At 43.0% G+C, this 19802-nt stretch overlaps 1 protein-coding gene and 2 pseudogenes across 4 annotated transcripts in view; all 3 read right to left on the bottom strand.

The window, feature by feature from the left end:
- Positions 1–19802, bottom strand: part of CADPS2 (calcium dependent secretion activator 2) — a 308405-nt gene that overhangs the window by 78884 nt on the left and 209719 nt on the right. For all 4 annotated transcript variants that reach the window (XM_066634562.1, XM_066634564.1, XM_066634565.1 and 1 more), the window contains exons 17-18: positions 13563–13666; positions 10542–10698 (exon numbers count right to left, since the gene is read on the bottom strand). In XM_066634562.1, the coding sequence (XP_066490659.1) occupies positions 10542–10698; positions 13563–13666 (261 nt within the window). The remainder of the gene's footprint in view (positions 1–10541; positions 10699–13562; positions 13667–19802) is intronic.
- On the bottom strand, positions 6455–6574 carry LOC136657726 (5S ribosomal RNA; annotated as a pseudogene).
- On the bottom strand, positions 9152–9267 carry LOC136658122 (5S ribosomal RNA; annotated as a pseudogene).

Raw genomic sequence — 19802 nt, 5'->3', positions numbered from 1 at the left:
CCCAGCACTGGCATAGCTGTGCCAGTGGGGCATGAGCTGCATCCTGCCTTTGGGGGGGCGGTCATGGAGTCCTCCTCAAGGTAAGGCAATGTTTGTTCCCTTACCTCGGAGTTGCATTGCCCTTAAGTCAGTGCTAGAAAGTTGGTTAGGATTGCGGCCTTAGTGTTTTTGCACCCTCTCTAGCTACGCCACTGATGATGCCTGCTCCTTACATAGCTAATGTCACATATCTAACGTCTGTCTGCCTACTTCCACTTCCTAGACTGAAAAAGGAAGAGGGGAACAGACAGGAAGGGAACATGTGGGGGTGTGTGTGGAGAGCGCTGGAGGGGAGTAGGAGAAGCGTAGGTTGGCGCATCAGTGGGAAAGGTGGAGCGGCATTTAACATGCTGCTTCAGATGTGGGGGCTGCACTGCTTCATCCAAAGGGTGCATCCCAGGGTCTCTTACAGCATCACAAAGATAACAAGGTTGAATCTGTGACCTTGAAATGGATTATGGAGCACACGTCTCAGATCACATGGCTGCTTCACTATTGTCCCCTCCCTGCAAAGTCACTTCAAGCAACAACAAACAACAACAACAACAGTATTTATATACCGCTTTTCAACAAAAAGTTCACAAAGCGGTTTACAGAGAAAATCAAATATCTAATGGCTCCCTGTCCCAAAAGGGCTCACAGTCTAAAAAGATGCAACACCAGCAGACAGCCACTAGAAAAGACACTGCTGGGGTGTTTCAGTTGCGTTGTGCAGTCAGCCAATTCCCCCGGGAAGGGAGAAGGAGAAGTGAGAGGGAACGGAGAAGCAAGAAGGTAAAAAAAAAATGGGCAACAGCTTCAGTAATTAGCAGCGTATTGCATCTGTTGGTAAATCATTCCCTGCTAGTGATTTATAAAATATATACCTATATATGCTTTCTTAATATTAACCCAGAAGTGTCATTGATCATGTCTGCGAGCAAAGCATTTCAGTGATAAAGAAACAGCACAGCGAAGACTCAGCCAGCATAAATTATTGGTTTTGCACTTAGACTCATTAATACCGTAAGTAAAAAACAATTTCCCAAAGCAACTTCATCATGCCCAATGCACCTGCTCTCCAGGCACCAATGACTGTTGTCCTTGCACGCGTCTTTTAAGTGCCAAGTAACCATCCTTGACTCTTCCTGCTACAACACAGAATTCTGCACCTTCACCTCCAGACCCTCTCACTAAGTCTTTCTGAACGCAGACGCTTCATTAAAATGGTCTTGGCTCCCCAGCTCCTCTGGACCTTGATCCAAGACCTGGAGGGGCTTTAGCTCAGGCAACACATGCAGCAGGCCCATAGACTGCTCACTCTTTCCTCTATCTATTCTGGCTTTTTTTTTAAAAAAAAAGCTTGAGTACGGTCATGGCAATGCTACGGTCCCTTTAAAGGCAGCGGTTCCCAATGTTTAGGAGCCCGCCGACCACCGCAGCCTGCATTAAATTTGTAATAATTAGATAATGTTTATTAGATGTATTATTTAGAGAGAAGATTTGTGGGTTGCTGCTTTTGTTGCCAGCTGTGGTTGGTTTGCCCTCTCTGGGGTTCCGTGGGAAAGCGCTCGCTCAGCGAGATAATGGAAGTCATCAAAGGTGATTTTTTTTTTTCCTGAGGCTTTGTGGACCTCTTCCGAGGGTCTTGCTGACCAACTGTGGTCTGCAGACTATGGGACCAACTGTGGTCTGCAGACTATGGGTTGAGTTAAGGTATTACGGTCATGTAAACCAGCCAGCTCCAGCAAGAAGTCTCATGTGTGCTTAGATATGCTACTTTTGAGAACCGTATGCATTGGCAAAGGGTGACATTAAACTGCTAAAAAACACAGCCAGTCCTATTGGTCTCCTATCTGTAGGACCAGTTGAACAAAAACTTGGTTACGCGTTCTTCTTGCATACCCCCAGTATTGGGTAACTGAGAAAAGAGGCACCTTCTAAGTGGTGGTCCTCTTACTTTTAGTGGAGGAAGAGCAACTTTTTTTAGATTGTGAGTCCTTTTGTACAGGAAATTTTTTACTTATTTAGAACTATGCGTTCTTGGGAGGGGGGTGTTCTTGGGAGGGGGCAAGGGGAACAAATGCCCCAGGGTGCCATACCTTGGGGGCAATGCCACTTTCTTGCCTCCCTGCTGTCACCCCCATCTGGGGGGCCTTTGGAAAGCTGAGAAGGCGGTGTGCTCCCTTCCCGGCCCTCCAAAAATCTTCTGAGGCCTCTGGAAGGCCAAAAATAGCTACTTCCAGTTTGCAGCCGAAAACCAGAAATAGCAATTTTTGGCTTTCCAGAGGGTAAATACCTTAGAAAGTATTTGGAGGGCCAGGGTGGCAACATGCAACCTCTCTGGCTCTCTGAATGCCCCTGGATGGTGGGGAGAGTGCCCCTGGATAGCCCCAGATGGCAAAGGACCAGGATCGCCAGTGGAGCTTTGTAAAATGCATTGTGAACTTTTTTGGGGGGTTTAAAAAATAGGCTCTCTCACTGGCCCACTAGTTCGACGCTGTTATAGAAAGAAGTTAAGGACAAGGTGAGAGTGCCACTGTGAGCATTTTGAAGATGCCTGAGCTTTCTGAAGTTTGTTGAAATGCCCTGTTGTAACCCCCTGCTCAGAGGAATTTGCTTTAATCAAGCCCCTTGGGCAGGATGGCAGGTGTTGCTGTTAAGATGCTGAAGTAGAGGAATACAAAGAGGGTCAGAGTACCTGCAAATGTGACACTGAAATACCCACTTCCATAAATATGACTTCTATGTTGTTGTTGTTTTTTTAAAGTAACAACAATGTACTTCCTTAGCCATTTCACGTTTTTTTTATACCACCCTTCCTCCAAGGAGCTCAGGGCAGTGTACACAGCTGCTCCCCTCCTTTTGTCCTCACAACAACCCTGTGAGGTTGGTGAGGTTGAGAGAGACTGACTGGCGCAGGGATTTGAATCTGGATCTTCTCAGCCTAAGGGCGCAATCTAGCCCTTGACCTGGGCTGGCACAAGGACCAGGAGGAAGCTGGGCCTGCGCTCAGAGAAGCGCTGGCCTGCGGAGGCCAACGCAAGCCTCTGCGCCGGCTTCCTCCGTGCGGGTTGCATTGGCCCGGCTGAGCCGATGCAAGGAAGAAAGGTAGGTGGGGAGAGGCGGGCAGGAGGTGTTCCTGGGCAGGCGGTGGGCGGCCCTGAGGGTGGGCGGGGAGGTGGGGCTGGGATCCGGCAGTCATGCCTGACCCCAACCTCCATTCCTGGGGAGAACGGAGCAGCTTCAAGCCACTTCGCTCTCCTCAGACTTGTGCTACCTCAAGAGCTGCAAGTCTGAGGAGATCCATAAGGGCCAGTGGCCCTTACCCGGAGGTAAGGGGAAATGCTTCCCCTTGCCTCTGGCTGAGCTGCTTATGTCCCCTATCCTGCACTGGATACAGTGCAAGCCTCATGGCTTCCCTTTTCCAGCGCAGGATACGATTGCGACCTAAGTCAAATTCCTGAACCACTGTACTATCTCAGCATTCATAAAAATGAAATTTTTTTAAAAATCATAAACATTTCTGACAGATGTGCAGCATATACTGAACTATCAAATGGATTTATGGCCCTATTTATACTTGGACGTCCATTCGAAATGGCAACACTAGCAAGGGCTTTAATCTAAATATATGCACATTTCCTACAAATATGTTGGCATAGATGTAACACAAGACAGATGTGGATCCAAGTGTGATGTTTGTCATCACTCCATATGGTCCACTAAGAAGTATTCATCATTATACGGTAACACTTTATCCAAACTGCACCTCTATCCATTCAATATTCGTTATGGTAATACTTAAGACGATAAGCATCTTTATGTTATAGTTGACCTGCACAGCGATTCGCTACACTAAAGTTGATGCAGGCTGCTATTCTAATGTTCCAAGGACACTTCTGACATAGTATCCCTTTTCCACAGAGATCAATGGTGTATCAGGACAGGGCAGTGTGGCTACTTCTGTCTGGCTGCTTCAGGCTTGTTGAGGTAGCAGCAGTACCTGAGAAGAGGAATTTTTTTGAACATCACTTTTCCCCCAGCAATAGCTTCCTTCCTCAAGGGGCCAATCCTGTCCAATTTTCCAGTGCCAATGGGGCTTGCACTGCATCCTGTGATGTGGAGGTAGCTACAGAAGCCTTCTTAAGGTACGGGAACATTTGTTCCCTTACCTTGGGGCTGCACTACGGCTGGAACATTGGATAGGATTGGGCCCTAAGTGTACAGAAAAATGAGACACCACCTGCTCAGTGAGGTCTACAACGCAAGGAATGTCCTTTTGGACACGAAGTGCAATGTGGTAAAAATTTAAAACTGGGTCATTTTGATTGCCGCTAAATTTTGCTATTTAAAATGCTCTGGGAGCATCGTACTGAAAAGTGATATTAGTTGAGCATCCCGAATCTGAAAATCCAAAACTGTATTTATGCCATTATTTCCCCCCCCCCACTGTATTAATGCACATTGGTGTATTTTTATTGTTAAGTACTTATGAATGTATGAAAATGATTGCTTATCGTTAGCATATAAATTCAGAATCAGGATTGATGGTGATGACAAACCACCACGGACTGACCACATGGATGGCTGAGACAGTTACATCCTTACTTTCTGATGTCCCTTGAACAAACAAACTTTGTTTCATGCACAAGATTATTAAACATAATTTTAATCCTTATCAGGCTACGTAAGATGTATATGAAACATAAATGAATTTCATGTTTAGACTAGGGTTCTAGCCCCATGCATAATTTGCATTGTGTATTTGCAAATATCCCCAAATCCAAAAAAGTCCAAAATATTGAAAATATACTACCAATTAAAATAGCTTCTTTTCTTCATCATTTCCTAAAGAAAATGTAACACATCCATTAGGAAATGTCTTTCACACAAGCCTTATGACCCTTGTGCAAATCATTTCAAAGATATCTATGCATGAACAATTAAATCATTCCATTTATAGCCTGCCATTCTTCCAAGGTGGAACTCAAAGTGGTGTAAAAATTCCTACTGGCCTGTGCTTGCTGTATGGAAAATAAATTGTATAACTGCATTTTAAAAATATAAAAATGGCAAAATATAGCAAATTAAGTTACATCAACTGAACCTTAAACACTGTGCTTGAAATCTGGAGTCCACGTGAAGTCATTCTGTAGTATGTGAAATATAGAATACAATATAGTTGTGAAAACACCGTTGCCTCTCAATTTCATTTAATATTAGCTAGACTAAAACTAGATTGTTGGCAGTTAACTCATCTTGGATGTTTCTAGGGCTCCCTGCACTAACACCTATCTTGAGTTCATTGAAAGCTCTTGAGATAGAACATGCAGGTGTCAACCCTTCAGATTTCAAAGGCCAAAGATTAACCTAGTACACAATGTAGTGATCTAACAGTTCTACATTTCAAAGAAATAATCTCTGATATAGCCTTAGCTGGAGAATAACCCAGTGGGATTTCCACCTCTTCATTTCCTAATGAGCTTTTTGATAATGAGAGGTGCCTTTCCAGTCACTCTGGGCTCTATTATGACTAATTTGACTCCACTTCACTCTCCTTGTTAATTATTAACACTAGCCTTTTTAATCTCACGAGAACACAATCCAGTTGCTTTTCTTGTTTTATATATTTTCTTTCCTTTTCTTTTTTTTTTTAAAGAGTTGGAAGTCTTTCAGTGATAGATTTGTACTTAGTATTGAGTACTTATCAGATTTGTACTAATCATTGAGTCACAATACTTACTAGTCATTACAAGATGAATCTGCTACATCAAAAACATAAGCATGGGGTGTTTTCTCTGAAGGTCTTAATGTGCCAAGTCTGTGAAAAGGGCTGTTAATTAAAGACTAAGCACTATCGCATGTTTCATTTGGGAATCAGTTCCTTGCAGAATGGTCATTTGCCACTTGCACGCATCTCCAGAGACAAAAGGGTGACTAGAAACTCAATGATTTGCTTTTCAGCAGTGATGAAAGAAGCATTCAGCTACAATTTTCCAAATGGCTTCCCCTTGTTTATCTCATTTATATCTCGCCCGTCCTTTATAGTGGCATACGTGGCGTTCCCACATGGTGTTCCTCGCTAGAAGGTTTGCGCTATCTGTTACAGTTAGAACAGTGGTGAAAAAAGAGCACCCAGTAGTGTGGCTGGGAGGGGGAACTTACTGCAGATATCTCACACACTGTGAAAGCAGCCCCTCCCACTTGCCGTCAAAGCCATTCCGGGCAGTGACAGCCACGTGCAGGAGATGCCACTTGGTTTGGAGAGTGTGTGTATTGCCATCACTGCCCAGAATGGCTCCAACGGTGAGTGGCAGGGCCTACTTACATGGTACATTGTGGTTCCTGCAGTCCTTGCCATTTTGCCCCCCCCCCATTGCTACGCTATTGACATGGTGGTTGGCAACCTTCAGTCTCGAAAGACTATGGTATAAGCCTACAGCACCCGGTATTCCCAGGCGGTCTCCCATCCAAGTACTAACCAGGCCTGACCCTGCTTAGCTTCAGAGATCAGACAAGATCAGGCATGTGTAGGGTAACAGTTGCTGCTTACAGCACACAACTTTTAACAGCAAGTTCTTAGGGGCTAACTACATATTATGTGTAAATGCATTCACAGAACCTGATGCCTGTTAAAAAAAAGCAGCTGTGAGAGGAGGGAATTTGGAGTGGAGAAGCAGGGAAGGAAGAAATCAGGCAGTCCTTAATCTGTTCTATGCCCACTGCTTCTCTGTTCCAAACCTCTTCTGCTTTCTTTTATTTTTTTTAAAAAGGCAGTGGGGCTCTGATAAATACATTTGCACTTCATGCGTAACTAGTCCTTTAAATAAAAGCACTTCAAACTCTCACAGCAGTATTTTACAATGACATAATTGTTTCCATTAAGAGAACAGGGTTTATCTCATTTTAATAAAATGCATTCATCCCATAAAACATCCCTCATAATTTCTATAATATATTTAAAGCAACTGCACATTGAATTGCGAGAAAGGGAGAAGAAATTCCCAGCTTTCTTGTTGATAGTAAGGGGCTGCTTTTAGAGTGTCTGTCTGATGATCAGCACTACTTGTTGGTCAATGGGAAAAGTGTTGTACAGGCAGATTAAACTCTGGATCCAGGCCTAGCTCAGTTCATGTTTTACAAGTTAACAATGCGTTGTGATATGAAGGAGTCCCTCACATGTACAGGTGTGCCTTACAGAGTTTCTGAACTTAGCACCACCAGTGAAATGAAATTATAGCCTTGGGTTACAGAATACTGAAGGCTTCCAAAAAGTTGCACCATTTCTAGTAAAAAATGTGGGGAGAATATGGAGAGTCCTGGCAAACCACATAGCAAGGCCACTTAGGGGAAGAGAAAGGGGCAAATGCAGTACTTTTACTTCCCAAGCACAAAATAATATACTCTGCAACAGAAGTTAAGCAGAAACATAAATTCTACTGGCATTAAGAGGGGATTAGACATTCACAGAAGTCTGTCAATGGCTCCTAGTCACAACAAATATATGGAGTTGTCCTGTTGAGGCCTTGCAGAGAGACCCACGTGGTAGTCAAAGCTGCAAGGCAAGGCATTAGGGATTACAGGACCTTGGAGAGCTCTGATGGAGCGATTCCCATGGTGTCCCAGCTCCTGCTGATGCCTTCAATTGTCTCCTGGCCCCCTACCACTCCCAGGCTCCACCCCACCACTATAAAGTGCAAATCATTAAAGGGGTGGCCTCCTGCTCTGGACCCAAACACTTTGCTGTCTCTCACTTGATATGTTATCTACATAAGTGGGTGAGCATCCGTGTAGGGTAAAGGGCCCCTGGCATCTCAGAGTCCAACCCTTTGGGTGAGTATGATGGGGGGAACCATCTCTGGGGCCCAAGTTCAGGTTCCTGAAGGTTCTCACTGCGATCTATCCCTTGCAGTCAGGGCTGGGTCCTGTAGGTTGGGAGCAGGAATTGGCATCAAAGACCTGTCTGGCTCCTCCCTCTTCTGTCTTTCTCTTCAAGGCAAGGTGACAGTGGCCTTCATGTTCATAGGCAGACTCCAACTCCCACACCAGAAAAAGCCACGCTAAAGGTACTAATCACATCGGGATATCCCTCAGGAAAAATGATATTTTTCCCCCCCAGAAAGCAGTCTAAAAAATGATCCCAAATTTGAATCTGAAGTGGAATAGTCCAGAATTCTTCCATTCTTTCTTTGCATTTATTTCCTTCCCCTTATGCTTTTCTCTGCATTGTGTATCTTTCAGACTGAAAGTCTTCTGGACAGGGACATGTCTTCTCACTCTGTGTGCTGTGCACATGGGTAGCTCTATACCAGTGTTTCTCAGACTGTGGGTTGGGACCCACTAGGTGGGTTCTGAGCCAGTTTCAGACGGGTCCCCATGCATTTCAATGTGTATTTCATTTTTAATATATTCTACTTGATGCTGCCATGGTATGGAACTGCATTTGGGGAAATGTTACAGGCCTGTACTTTTAAAAGGATACTATGGATATGCTTTTAACAATGATAGTCAATGGGGCTTATCCCTGGGTCAGTGTGGATAGGATTGCAGACTTTGGGATTTGGGGGGATTTTTTTTTTTTTTTAAACAGATCAGCCACTGCTTGGGAGGGTTCTTCTTTATTTTAAATAATTTTTAAACTTATTGTAAACTTTTAATTTATTGATTTAATTTTGTTGAATGGGGATGTTTGTTGATACAAACAATTTAGATAGTGACACAAAGGAGATGCTGGAGGGGGTGAGACGGAGGCATGGAAGCATATGTGATTGCTGCAGTTAAGCCATTTCTGCCCAACGTAGTTAAACACAACAGGGATCAAAAGTGTACACCTGTGGGCTGGGCAGAAATGGGTTAACATGTATCTAACCTTAGTTACAGAAAGGAATGGAAACTACGAGACCCAAATTCTAACCAACTTTCCAGCACTGGCATAGCTCTGTCAATGGAACCTTTGCTGCACCCTGCTGTTGGGTGGCACTCACAGAGCCTTCCTTAAAGTAAGGGAATGTTTATTCCCTTACCTCAGAGCTGCATTGCCCTTATGTTAATGCAGGAAACTGGGTTAGGATTGTGCCCTAAAACATCGGTTTTTGGTTGGTAACCTTCAGTCTCGAAAGACTATGGTATAAGCCTACAGCACCCGGTATTCCCAAGCGGTCTCCTATCCAAGTACTAACCAGGCCTGACCCTGCTTAGCTTCCAAGATCAGATGAAATTGGGCATGTGCAGGGCAGGTTTATAGCCCCTAAAACATACTGAAGGAATTATACATATACATTTTTATAATTTTTAAAAACAGTGATATACTCTATAAATATAGAATAATATCGAAGTGGCTTTTCCTGACTTACTGTAATGGCTATAATTTAACAGGCATTTTTGTTCATAATTTCAACAGGTTACACAGGCCAACACACATTTTGCTTCCTTAAACGTTACACCAACTCCTGGGTATATTTGGGGTGCTGATTCACCTATACCAGGGGTGCCCAAACCCTGGCCCTGGGGCCACTTGTGGCCCTCGAGGCCTCTCAATGCGGCCCTCAGGGAGCCCCTAGTCTCCAATGAGTCTCTGGCCCTCCAGAGATTTATTGGAGCCCACACCGGCCCGACACAACTGCTCTCAGCATGAGGGCGACTGCTACCTCCTCTGCTTGCTGTTTCACGTGTGTGATGTAGTAGCGGCAGCAAAGGAAAGGCCAGCCTTGCTTTGTGCTAGGTCTTTTATAGGCCTTGAGCTATTGCAAGACCGTCATTCATTCATATAAGTTCATCTTTAATATATTAATTTATGTAAATGTATGTAAATTTATTCAAATTTTTAAATGTAAATTAATTCTCCCGCCCCCCCGGCCCCCAACATAGTGTCGGAGAGCTGATGTGGCCCTCCTGCCAAGAACTTTGGACACCCCTGACCTATACCATGGCTTCCTCATGAGGAAGCTGCTTGAACCATTCACTAATGAGGTTATACTATATCTCCAAAACTAGACGTGATAGGGCAAAACGGATGCCATTTTTGGAATCGGCACCCCAAATTCATATCAAACCGCCATAAAGTTTGGGAAAAACTTTTCTGACCTTCAGTTTTATAGGCCTGTGTTATTAGCTGCCTTACCCCTGGTCTTATGCTTCTTTATTCTGAAGGAAGTCTGAATTCAACAGGACTTAGGGCCCAATTCTATCCAATTTTCCAGTGCTGGTGCTGCTGTGCCTATGGGGTATGCACTACTTCCTGTGTTGGGGATGCAATCTTGGAGCGCTCCTCAAGGTATGGGAACATTTGTTCCTTTACCTCAGGGTTGCATTGCAGCTGCCCCAGTGCTGTAAAGTTGAATAGGATTGGGCCCTTATCCCCTTGTAACAGCATGAAGGATCACAGCCTTAATGAATTTTAGAGAGGCAAGATGAAATTAAACTAAATGCAGACATTAATCTAGATTTCTAATCCAGCCCATTAAAAAACCATCTGAAAGGACACTCATAGATACAAAGTAATCAAAATACTAAAAGCTTACTGTCGTTTCGTAGGAAGTTATTTAGTAACTGGAAAAGAGGGAAACTATCCCAGGAGTCTTGTGGCTGTGTCTCCAATGCTGAATCCATATCGACCGTAAAAAGAGACCAAAATTTCTCTCCATGTTCAGCCAACAAATCTGGCCACCAAGCAAAGGCCTACATTGTTATTTAAACATAAATTTTAAAAGAAACAAGTCAGCAAAGAAATTCTGCTCACATTTTCTTCCACATGTGACTGGTAACATACTCAGATTTATAAAGGGAATTTGAATGCATCATTTCTATTCTTAAAAGTTCCAGAGTGGGTCAGTTTACTTTTGTAGCAGCACTGGAAAGTTGGTCAGTGAGATAACTATTACTAGGGATGGCTGTGATTCGAACTCAAGTCTCAAAAACATGCAATTTTCGCAACTCACACAGACTCAAGTCACGCATGACAGGAATTTGGGCACTGACTTGGGGGTTTCACCCTAAAAATGAAAAGACTTGAATAGACTCAAGGCTTGCTTTGGTGTGTGCTTGTGGCTCTGTTTTGTGTGTGTGCTTTTTTCACCACTTCTGTGGCTTGATTCACTTTTCAAAAAAACTTGGACTCCAGTCAAAATGGTTCCAAAAATGGCTCTGTATGAGTTGCGATGGCCGCCATTATGGCTTGTGGGCGATTCGAGTCAAGGGGATGGAGTCTCAGGGCTATGTCTCCAGCACATCCCTGATGAAGCCGTAACATGCTCATGGCCATTTAATGAGTCCATGGACTTGAAGTCAGGTCTCTCAGATCTAAAATCTGTTTATGAAACTGGACTCACGGAGGAGAAATCAATGAAGAGAGTCTTCAAGAAAGAAATACTTCTGGCGAAAGAACACCAATAATGAAAATAACCGATGCCACATGTTGAGATGAGTTTAACAATCCAATCATGAAAGTATGAAAACAAAGAGTATATACTGCCTTACCTCTTTTCCCTGGGGGAATCCATAATTTTGGAAGTGTTATGGAGCAGGAAAAAAAGTTAAACTGTTAAAACATGAGTTAGAAAACTAACAAGTTACAGGCCACTCTGTTTTTCTTTCACTGTGTGAGAAGAATTCTACTTTCTTGCAGGGTATCTGCTTACTTCTTATGAAACAAGTGTTATGATCAGAGTGAGAATATCCAAGGTTCCCCCCCCCCCCAAAAAAAAATCTTATTTATTGGAACTATTTAAAATAGTATTAGAACAAAAATGCAAGGTATTATAATGGATTTATTTTTATTATTTGTGGAGAGGAAAATATTGATAAAATGTCTCTTTATTAGATTAAATATAAGAATGACATAATTCTTCAATCACCATTTAATTTCTGGAGTTTCCTTGGACTCCTTTTGTTTTAAAAAAGTTTTACTTCATGCATGTTCTTAGAAGACAACATTCGCATATATTTTATTAAGTAATTATTTACAGCGTAACACAGTGACAATAGTAGTGCAGAACAATGTCCCTTAGGAATACATTTCAAATCGTTGAAGCAGCTGTTTCTTCAGTATAAAATAAAATATCCATAACAAGTTCACACATGACAGATGCAAGCTAAAATCTAGAATCTACAGTGTGAGATAAAAGCAGATGTTTTGAATGATCATATTTATAGACACTACATCTTGGTTTACCACTTTGTATACTTACCCAGAAAAAAAAATTATAAAGGTTTTTATTTTAACATATGAACTTCCTTCCAAGAATTTCTTACAGCACTGAAAACTAGTTAATCAGACTTCAAAAAAACTATGAACAATATGAATGCATGCACATAAAATCTAATTGTTCATTTTTTTTAAAAAAGGGACTTTTAATTCTTGTAAATTCCACTGTACTATACACCTTCAGTATGATTTGTTTAGCAATATCTTCTGAAAGAGTCTCACTGAAATGAATAGGACTGTCATGTAAGCAGACGGCATGTCTTTTTAAGAGGACTTTCAACAAGATCCCTGGTGGACTGTACCCATACTCTTTAAAAAAAAGATAAATAAATGGAAATACTTTGTGGGTCATCTTACAAGTTACAGCAACATTAAACATGTTTGTCGATGTTTAATTTGTAAAGTCGATGTAATTTGTAAAGTTGATGAATGCTTGAATGCATATGTTGCTTTTTTAATATATAGCCAAGATGCGAAGTTGGAAGGATAATCTGTGCTAGCCCAGTTTTTCTCAGATTGTGGGTCGGGACCCACTAGGTGAGTCACAGGCCAATTTCAGGTGGGTCCCCATTTATTTCAATGGTTATTTTATGTTTAATATAAGACTTGATGCTACCATGGTAGGTGACTGCATTTGGGGACATGTTACAGAACTGCACTTTTAACAGGTTATTATGTATATGTTTTTAACAATGCTAGTCAATGAGGCTCACTCTTGGGTAAGTGTGAAAAGGACTGCAGCCTTTGGGATGTTTGGAGATTTTTTTTTTAACCAGATCAGCCACTGCTTGGGAGGGTTAGGTGGGTTCTTCTTTATTTTAAATAAATTTTAAAACTTGTATTTATTGTAAACTTTAAATTTACTGGATTTCTGATTTTGTTTTATGAGGGGTGCTAAAATTTTCCTGCTTGATGATGTCACTTCGGCCATGACATAACTTCTAGGTCAATGACATCACTTACAGTGGGTCCCAACAGACTGTCATTCTAAAAAGTGGGTCTCGGAGCTAAAAAGTTTGAGAACCACTGTACTAGCCTGCATTCATCGTATCACTTCTGCAGCAATGGCTAGAAACATCTCTTCGTTCCCCTTCTGCTTTGTTCAGTGTCCATATTTAAAATGTTTAAACCTGAATGCTTATTCAAGGGAATCCTAATACAGCTTTATTTCACTTCACTTTCCATAACCTTCAAAACTACTGTTGCCCTGCAAATGTGAATTACCTTTAACATATGTCAGAGGCGTTAGCTGTAATGTTTCTTGACAGAATTGCTTCACACCGAGGCCATACAGGGTGGCTATCAAGCATTATTGTACAGCTAATGCCGTTATCCTCACCTCTGAGTGGTGCTCCTCGTTCTGCTGTAGGACTTCAATGCAGAGCTCTGCTAAACGAATAACCTCTTCCAGCTTGACAGAAGGAGACGCTTGATTCAGTGTCTCTGTGGTGAAAAGGAACACAAACCGGGATGATTGCGACTAGGAAAGCATGGAGTGGGCAACGTTTCAGAGAACTGAAATCACACACACACACACACACGAATGAGATAATTTCAAAAGGCTGACATCATCCAGCACCGGAAATTTGTTTTTAACACAAAGGATTGTGCTGGGGTAATGACAAGATTGCACAGGTACATGAAGTATTTTACCCATCAAGAAATCAGAGGAGATTGTGAGTCCTGTCCCAACTTAACACATGAAGACTACGATACAGTACTATACACAATATATTACGTACTGGAATACACAAAGACTAACGCCAACACGGGGCCATTTTGAAAAGCCCTCGGAAACTTCAGCTGGTCCAAAATGTGGCGGTACAGAGAGGCCTGTGCTTGCAAACACATGATTCCAATTTTGTTCTATCTGCTTGGATGACCGTTTCTTTCTGGGCTCAATTTGAGATGGTGATGTTGACTTTTAAAGCTCTAAGGATGCAATCCTAACCCCTTATGTCAGGGGTGTCAAACATAAAGCCCGGGGGCCGGATGCAGCCCTCAGGCTTTCAGTTGCTGTGTAGTGCTGAGGTGTAGTGCTGAAAGGGCAGCCCACGTGAAAATTGGGCTCTCCCATATCTTGAAATATGATCAAGATTCGTATACTTTCTCTTTTGTCATTTGCAGCTAATGAGTTCCTAAGGGAGAAAAAAGTGTTTATTTTTTGTTATGACCTGTTTAATGACATCACTTCTTGCCTGATGACATCACTTCCGGCTCTTAGCAGGCATCATGAATGCTATGTGGCCCTCCGTATAAAATGAGTTTGACACCCCTGCCTTATGTCATGCTTTCCAGCACTGACATAAGGGCAATGCAGCCCTGAGGTAAGGGAATAAACATTCCATTACTTTAAGGAGGCCTCCGTGAGTGACACCCAACTGCAGGATGCAGCACACGTCCCATTGGCACCGCTATGCCAGTACTGGAAAGCACTGACATAAGGGGTTAGGATTGTGCTGTAAATGGCTTGCGACCAGGTTACTTGAGGAATTGCCTCCTTCCGTATGACTCTGCTTGTCACCTGAGGCTCTACTCCATGTTCTCATGCTTATGGAAGCTCAGCTGGGTGTGGAAGCAGGACAGCGCCTTCTCAGTGGTGCCCCCAGGCTCTGGAACTTCTTGTCCTGGGAGGGAGGCACATCAGGCCCCTAGTTTTTAGGTGCCTGGTGAAGACATTTCTGTTTCACCAGGTGTTTCAGTTGTTTTCATTCCCCTGTGAAGCTTATTCCTTCTCCCTAGCTGCTTACGTTTTTATTTGTTACGGCTGGTTTTATGATTTGATTATCGGAATTTTGTTTAAAGCTGTACTATTCTTCTAATGTGTGATGGGTCAAGGGATCCTGATGGCCAGGAATTACTGGGTGGGGTAAGAATTATTTAACAAACAGGGGCATATGCTGTGAAACACCAAGATGCTCAACTTCTGCAAGAAATAAGTTCTGACATTCTCTAAAATCAGCTGCATAAAGAAAGCAGAAACCAATGACCTGCTTTTCCAATATTATTCTTGAATCTATGCCTATAGTGAGATATTCATGATGCATAAATCACTGCTCTCAATAGGTGGAAATTATGTTTTTCTAGAAGTTAAATTCAGAATAGGAATTATCTGAAATCAAGCCTAGGTTTAAACTAACCTAAAAATTGGAAGAGAACGGAAGTGTACAATTAGCAACCCAATCCTATGCCCTGGTGCGACCCAGAGGTGCAGTGTTGCCAGAATGGCTGCTGCTGCATCCTATGGGGTTGGGACAGCCACCGCAGTTGCCTCAGGGTTCCCTTACCCTGTGTAGAACTGTGGCAGTCCCAATGGGTTTGCTATGAGCTGTGCCAGCTCTTCAGCTGTTATAGGACCGAGGACGCCTGTGTAGGGCTCTGCAGCTTAGGAGGGGCATAGAATACGGTGGCAGACTCTGCCCCTCTCCTTGGCCCGATCCTCCCTGTGGCCCGCCATCCTCCCACCCAGTTCTGCCCACTACCCACCCTGAAAACCTTTCTGCTGGCTGGCGGTAGCATTGATCACTAGCTGCACAACATCGTCATTTTCCTGGAACTGAGGCACAGCTTTGCATCCTCTCCACTGAGGCAGCACTTTTGCAATAAGAACATAAGAACAGCCCCACTGGATCAGGCCATAGGCCCATCTAGTCCAGCTTCCTGTATCTCACAGCGGCCCACCAAATGCCCCAGGGAGCACACCAGGTAACAAGAGGCCACCACCAGCAATAGGATTGGGCCCTAAGTGACTTTTCAAGCTCAGTACACCTCACAATTGAAAATAATTGGAAGCCAACATTCTCCCACTAGAACAGTTTAAAAATCCGCCATTAAAAAAAGTCAAACAAAAACCAGCAGTTTAACATACCAGACAGAATAAATGTCAGTTCGGAAAATGACAGGAGAAAGCATCGCTTAGCACTCAACACTTCTAATCCAGTTGAGTTACCAGAGGAATTTTAGGTTTTACCAAAAGCTGGCTTGTTTCTCCATGCAGAAGCAGCACTGCCTCGCAAATCTACTACTACTATTTTTTTTTCCAAGAGGCATTTTAATATTGCTTTATTTCAATATGTAGCCAAGCACAACGGGATTTTTCACGATCACAGGAGAATCCTGCACTCGTGTGGCTATTAAGAACAGCTATTACTAGTAAAGCCTGAAGAAGCTATCTGATCACCGGAGAACTACTTTTGTTTGAAAGGCAGGCATTAATAAAAGCAGCAGCAAGTGATGAAATGGCTGCTTCTGTGTCGTTGAACCAGTGGTGGCTAAACATCATACAGAATAAATGCAACCTTGCCATCCTTTCAGATTAATACAGGGAAGCCCTTTTGCTCTTACGCTTCCATCATTGTGGTGCTGAATGAAAATCAGTGTCCGATAAAAAAGATAGTTGCGAGTGGCCAACTTGCTGATTTTGCCCTTTGTTCTCTCAATGAAATGAACATGCGCTAAGAGCTGTAAATTACAGGAGAAGCCCTCTCACCACCTACATAAATGGCTCTACTCTGCCTTCGGTTCAATAGTGCTTGTAGTGCTCTTGTTTTCCTTCAGTTAAAGTCCTTGTGAGCTTGGAGGACATTTACATGCAGGCATTCTTTTTAGAAAACTTGCCTGTAAAAGACCTCATTAAAGAGGTATAAGCTTTTGAGCAATTGGCCTGGACAGAAGATTCTCATTGTCCTTTTTCCTGGCCGTGGCCCGCCCCTTTCCTCCCCTACTATGCAAGCCATTCTCTTCTGATTTGTTTGTTCGTGAATCTGCACCATTGCACCCATTCAGTGTTCTAGACCTGCTAATGTTGTCTGCAAGCAGAAGCTAAAAACCTGGTCGTGTCACAATGTGACGGCTCAGCAACTTCACAATCTTATTTCAAGGGGCCCCTTGCCCCACACTATTTTTCAGAACATTGTCATCAAACGAGAGTAGGTATAGACACAAGTGTACACGTTCAGCATTGTTATATTATTTTCATTTCAAAAACAAACGTTGGATTCTGGGATGAAGAGCAAGCGGATTCAACACAAGTGGAAAGACCACGTTCTGTGCCAGCAAGGTACAACGCGAAATGAAATGCTGGTAGCTCTGGTGCAGACATAGCCAAAAAGAGCAAAGAATAAATTTGTTACACTTAATTTAAATTGCTTCCTTTTGCGATTCTTGTATTGCACTCATTCATCCAAATCTAATCATCTTGCTATGATTCTTATTGAAAAGCAGGGTATAAATACTTTCAAATAGATCTGCTCTGGGTATGGAAGCACGCACACAACACCAGAGCCGCCTCTACCCAGAATGGCTTCCCCATTCACTTCAATGGCAAGAGGCTAACCCCTGCATGCCTGAATCAACTCCTTCATTCAGAAGGTTGGCTCCATGACACACAGAGCCTGAGATGGAACATGAGATTGAAGCAGTTATTTTGGTATCCAGTTGACAGAGCAGGATGAGAATTCCTCTATATCCCTGAGAAGCAGGCTGTGGGGAACTTAAGCATAAACATCCATTCTTAAACCCCCAGCGTAAATACAAGAACCTGAGCAAACGCATATGCAGGCAGCTCTCTACGCAGTCCTGATTTGCCTGTTTTTGAAACAAGGTGATTTGCAATTTTCAAAATAACGCAGTCAATTACCTGCTCATTAGTTGCTAATGTGTAACCCCATAGATGCTGGCAGCTTCGGGGGGGGGGGGGAGAGAAGCAGTGTTTTTCAATGTCTGCCCCCTGCCATACCACTCTGCATGGTCCACCAACTGGAAGTCCCACTGAACGTAACTAGCGATGATGTCATTGGCAGTTACTTCCAGATTGGGAGGACAGATGTGACAAACACTGGTAACAGGCTCAGGGCAGAAAGGAGCGCTTTTTTGGGCATGCAAAAAGCACACACTGGAGTTCTGCCAGCCGAGCCGAGCCTCCTACTTCTGCTTGATTCACTGCCTTGCTGGACTTGCAGCCAGGTGGCAGGGTTTTGGGAGGTCCCATGCGTACCACCGGACACCTCCTCAAGTTCCACTGGTGGTACGAGTACCTTTGGTCGAGAAACACTGCTCTAAAGTCAGAAGATTTAAAAAAATAGAGAAAGAAAATGCATTGACAGAGCTGCCATTTACTGATTTGTCACAGTTACCTACTGGCATCTTTGTTTTCACCATTGCTTTCTCAGCATCAGTAGCCACTCCCAGAAGTCTTCTTTCTCAACAATCCCCATAGGCCATCTTGGACAAACAGAAGTCACCAGTCATCAGCATGAGTGTTTGATCACTTTCCCCTAACCTACACCAGCTACACTGGTCCCTATGGGAAAAGGTTTTAATTAATGTATTTTAATATATGCACAGATTTCACAGGCCAGCACACATTTTGCTTCCTTAAACGATACACCACTTCCTGGGTATATCTGGGGTGCCGATTCCAAAAATGGCATCCATTTTGCCCTATCATGTCGGGTTTTGGAGACTTGGCATAGCCTCTTAGTGAATGGTTCAAGCAGCTTCCTCATGAGGAAGCTGCTTGAACCATTCACTAATGAGGCTGTACTATATCTCCAAAACTAGACAGGGCAAAATAGATGCCATTTTTGGAATCGGCACCCCAAATACATATGAAACCACCATAAAGTTTGGGAAAAACTTTTCTGACCCTCAATTTTGTAGGCCTGTGTTTCTAGGAATGCAACCTCTGACTAAATCAAGAGATGCCTGTACCCCAAATGAATACTAGGGACTCCAAGAGGAGCTCCTAAGGCCCCCAAGCCCTATGTTTGACCCTCCCTTGTCTGCCAGCTATAGAGCTTATTTTAAGGAATAAGAAATAAATTAAGGCCACAATCTTACACATATTTAAACTAGAAGTATCACTGAACTCAATGGAACTTCGAAGTAGATAGTCTACATTCTTCTACATACTGGACTGAGCTGGTAATGAATTTCATTAATATTCAGAAGTTGGAGAAATCCTAAGGTTTTTGCATAGGCCACCACATGGCATGGCGAACATTTTGAAGGGCTCAGCAATTGTCACCTGGACATTTTCAATTTTTATTACAAGCTCGTTCAATTTCACGCACGTTACTACTCCATGCATGTTGAAAGTACTAGAAAAGTCAGTAACTAACAAGGCTTGATTTGAGTCAATATTTAATAGCACTCAACCATGGGACCTCCTCTGAACATGTGGGAAAAAAATTGAGTGCTTCTCTTCTAAGCATGTTAAGCGTGACCATTAGGTGACTATAACCAAACACACAAAACACCTAGGTTTAGCAGAAAGTCTGGTACTCACTTCTTAGAAATACCTTGCCATTTACCATGATTATCAAATGGCAAATTGTCGACAGTAGCAACTCACAAAGGCTTCATTACATAAGAACATAAGCCCCACTGGATCAGGCCATAGGCCCATCTAGTCCAGCTTCCTGTATCTCACAGCGGCCCACCAAATGCCCCAGGGAGCACACCAGATAACAAGAGACCTGCATCCTGGTGCCCTCCCCTAATAAAATTGTTCATTACAGTTGTGTGAACCAGCAAACTAGCTCCAGCAAGATATAGAGGGGGCTGAAAAATGCAGAAC

Source organism: Tiliqua scincoides, chromosome 7 (genome assembly GCF_035046505.1).
Source record: "Tiliqua scincoides isolate rTilSci1 chromosome 7, rTilSci1.hap2, whole genome shotgun sequence".
In the NCBI taxonomy this organism is placed as follows: Eukaryota; Metazoa; Chordata; class Lepidosauria; order Squamata; family Scincidae; genus Tiliqua; species Tiliqua scincoides.
Note: the sequence above shows the minus strand (reverse complement) of the source record. Positions and strands in the feature narration are given on the sequence as shown.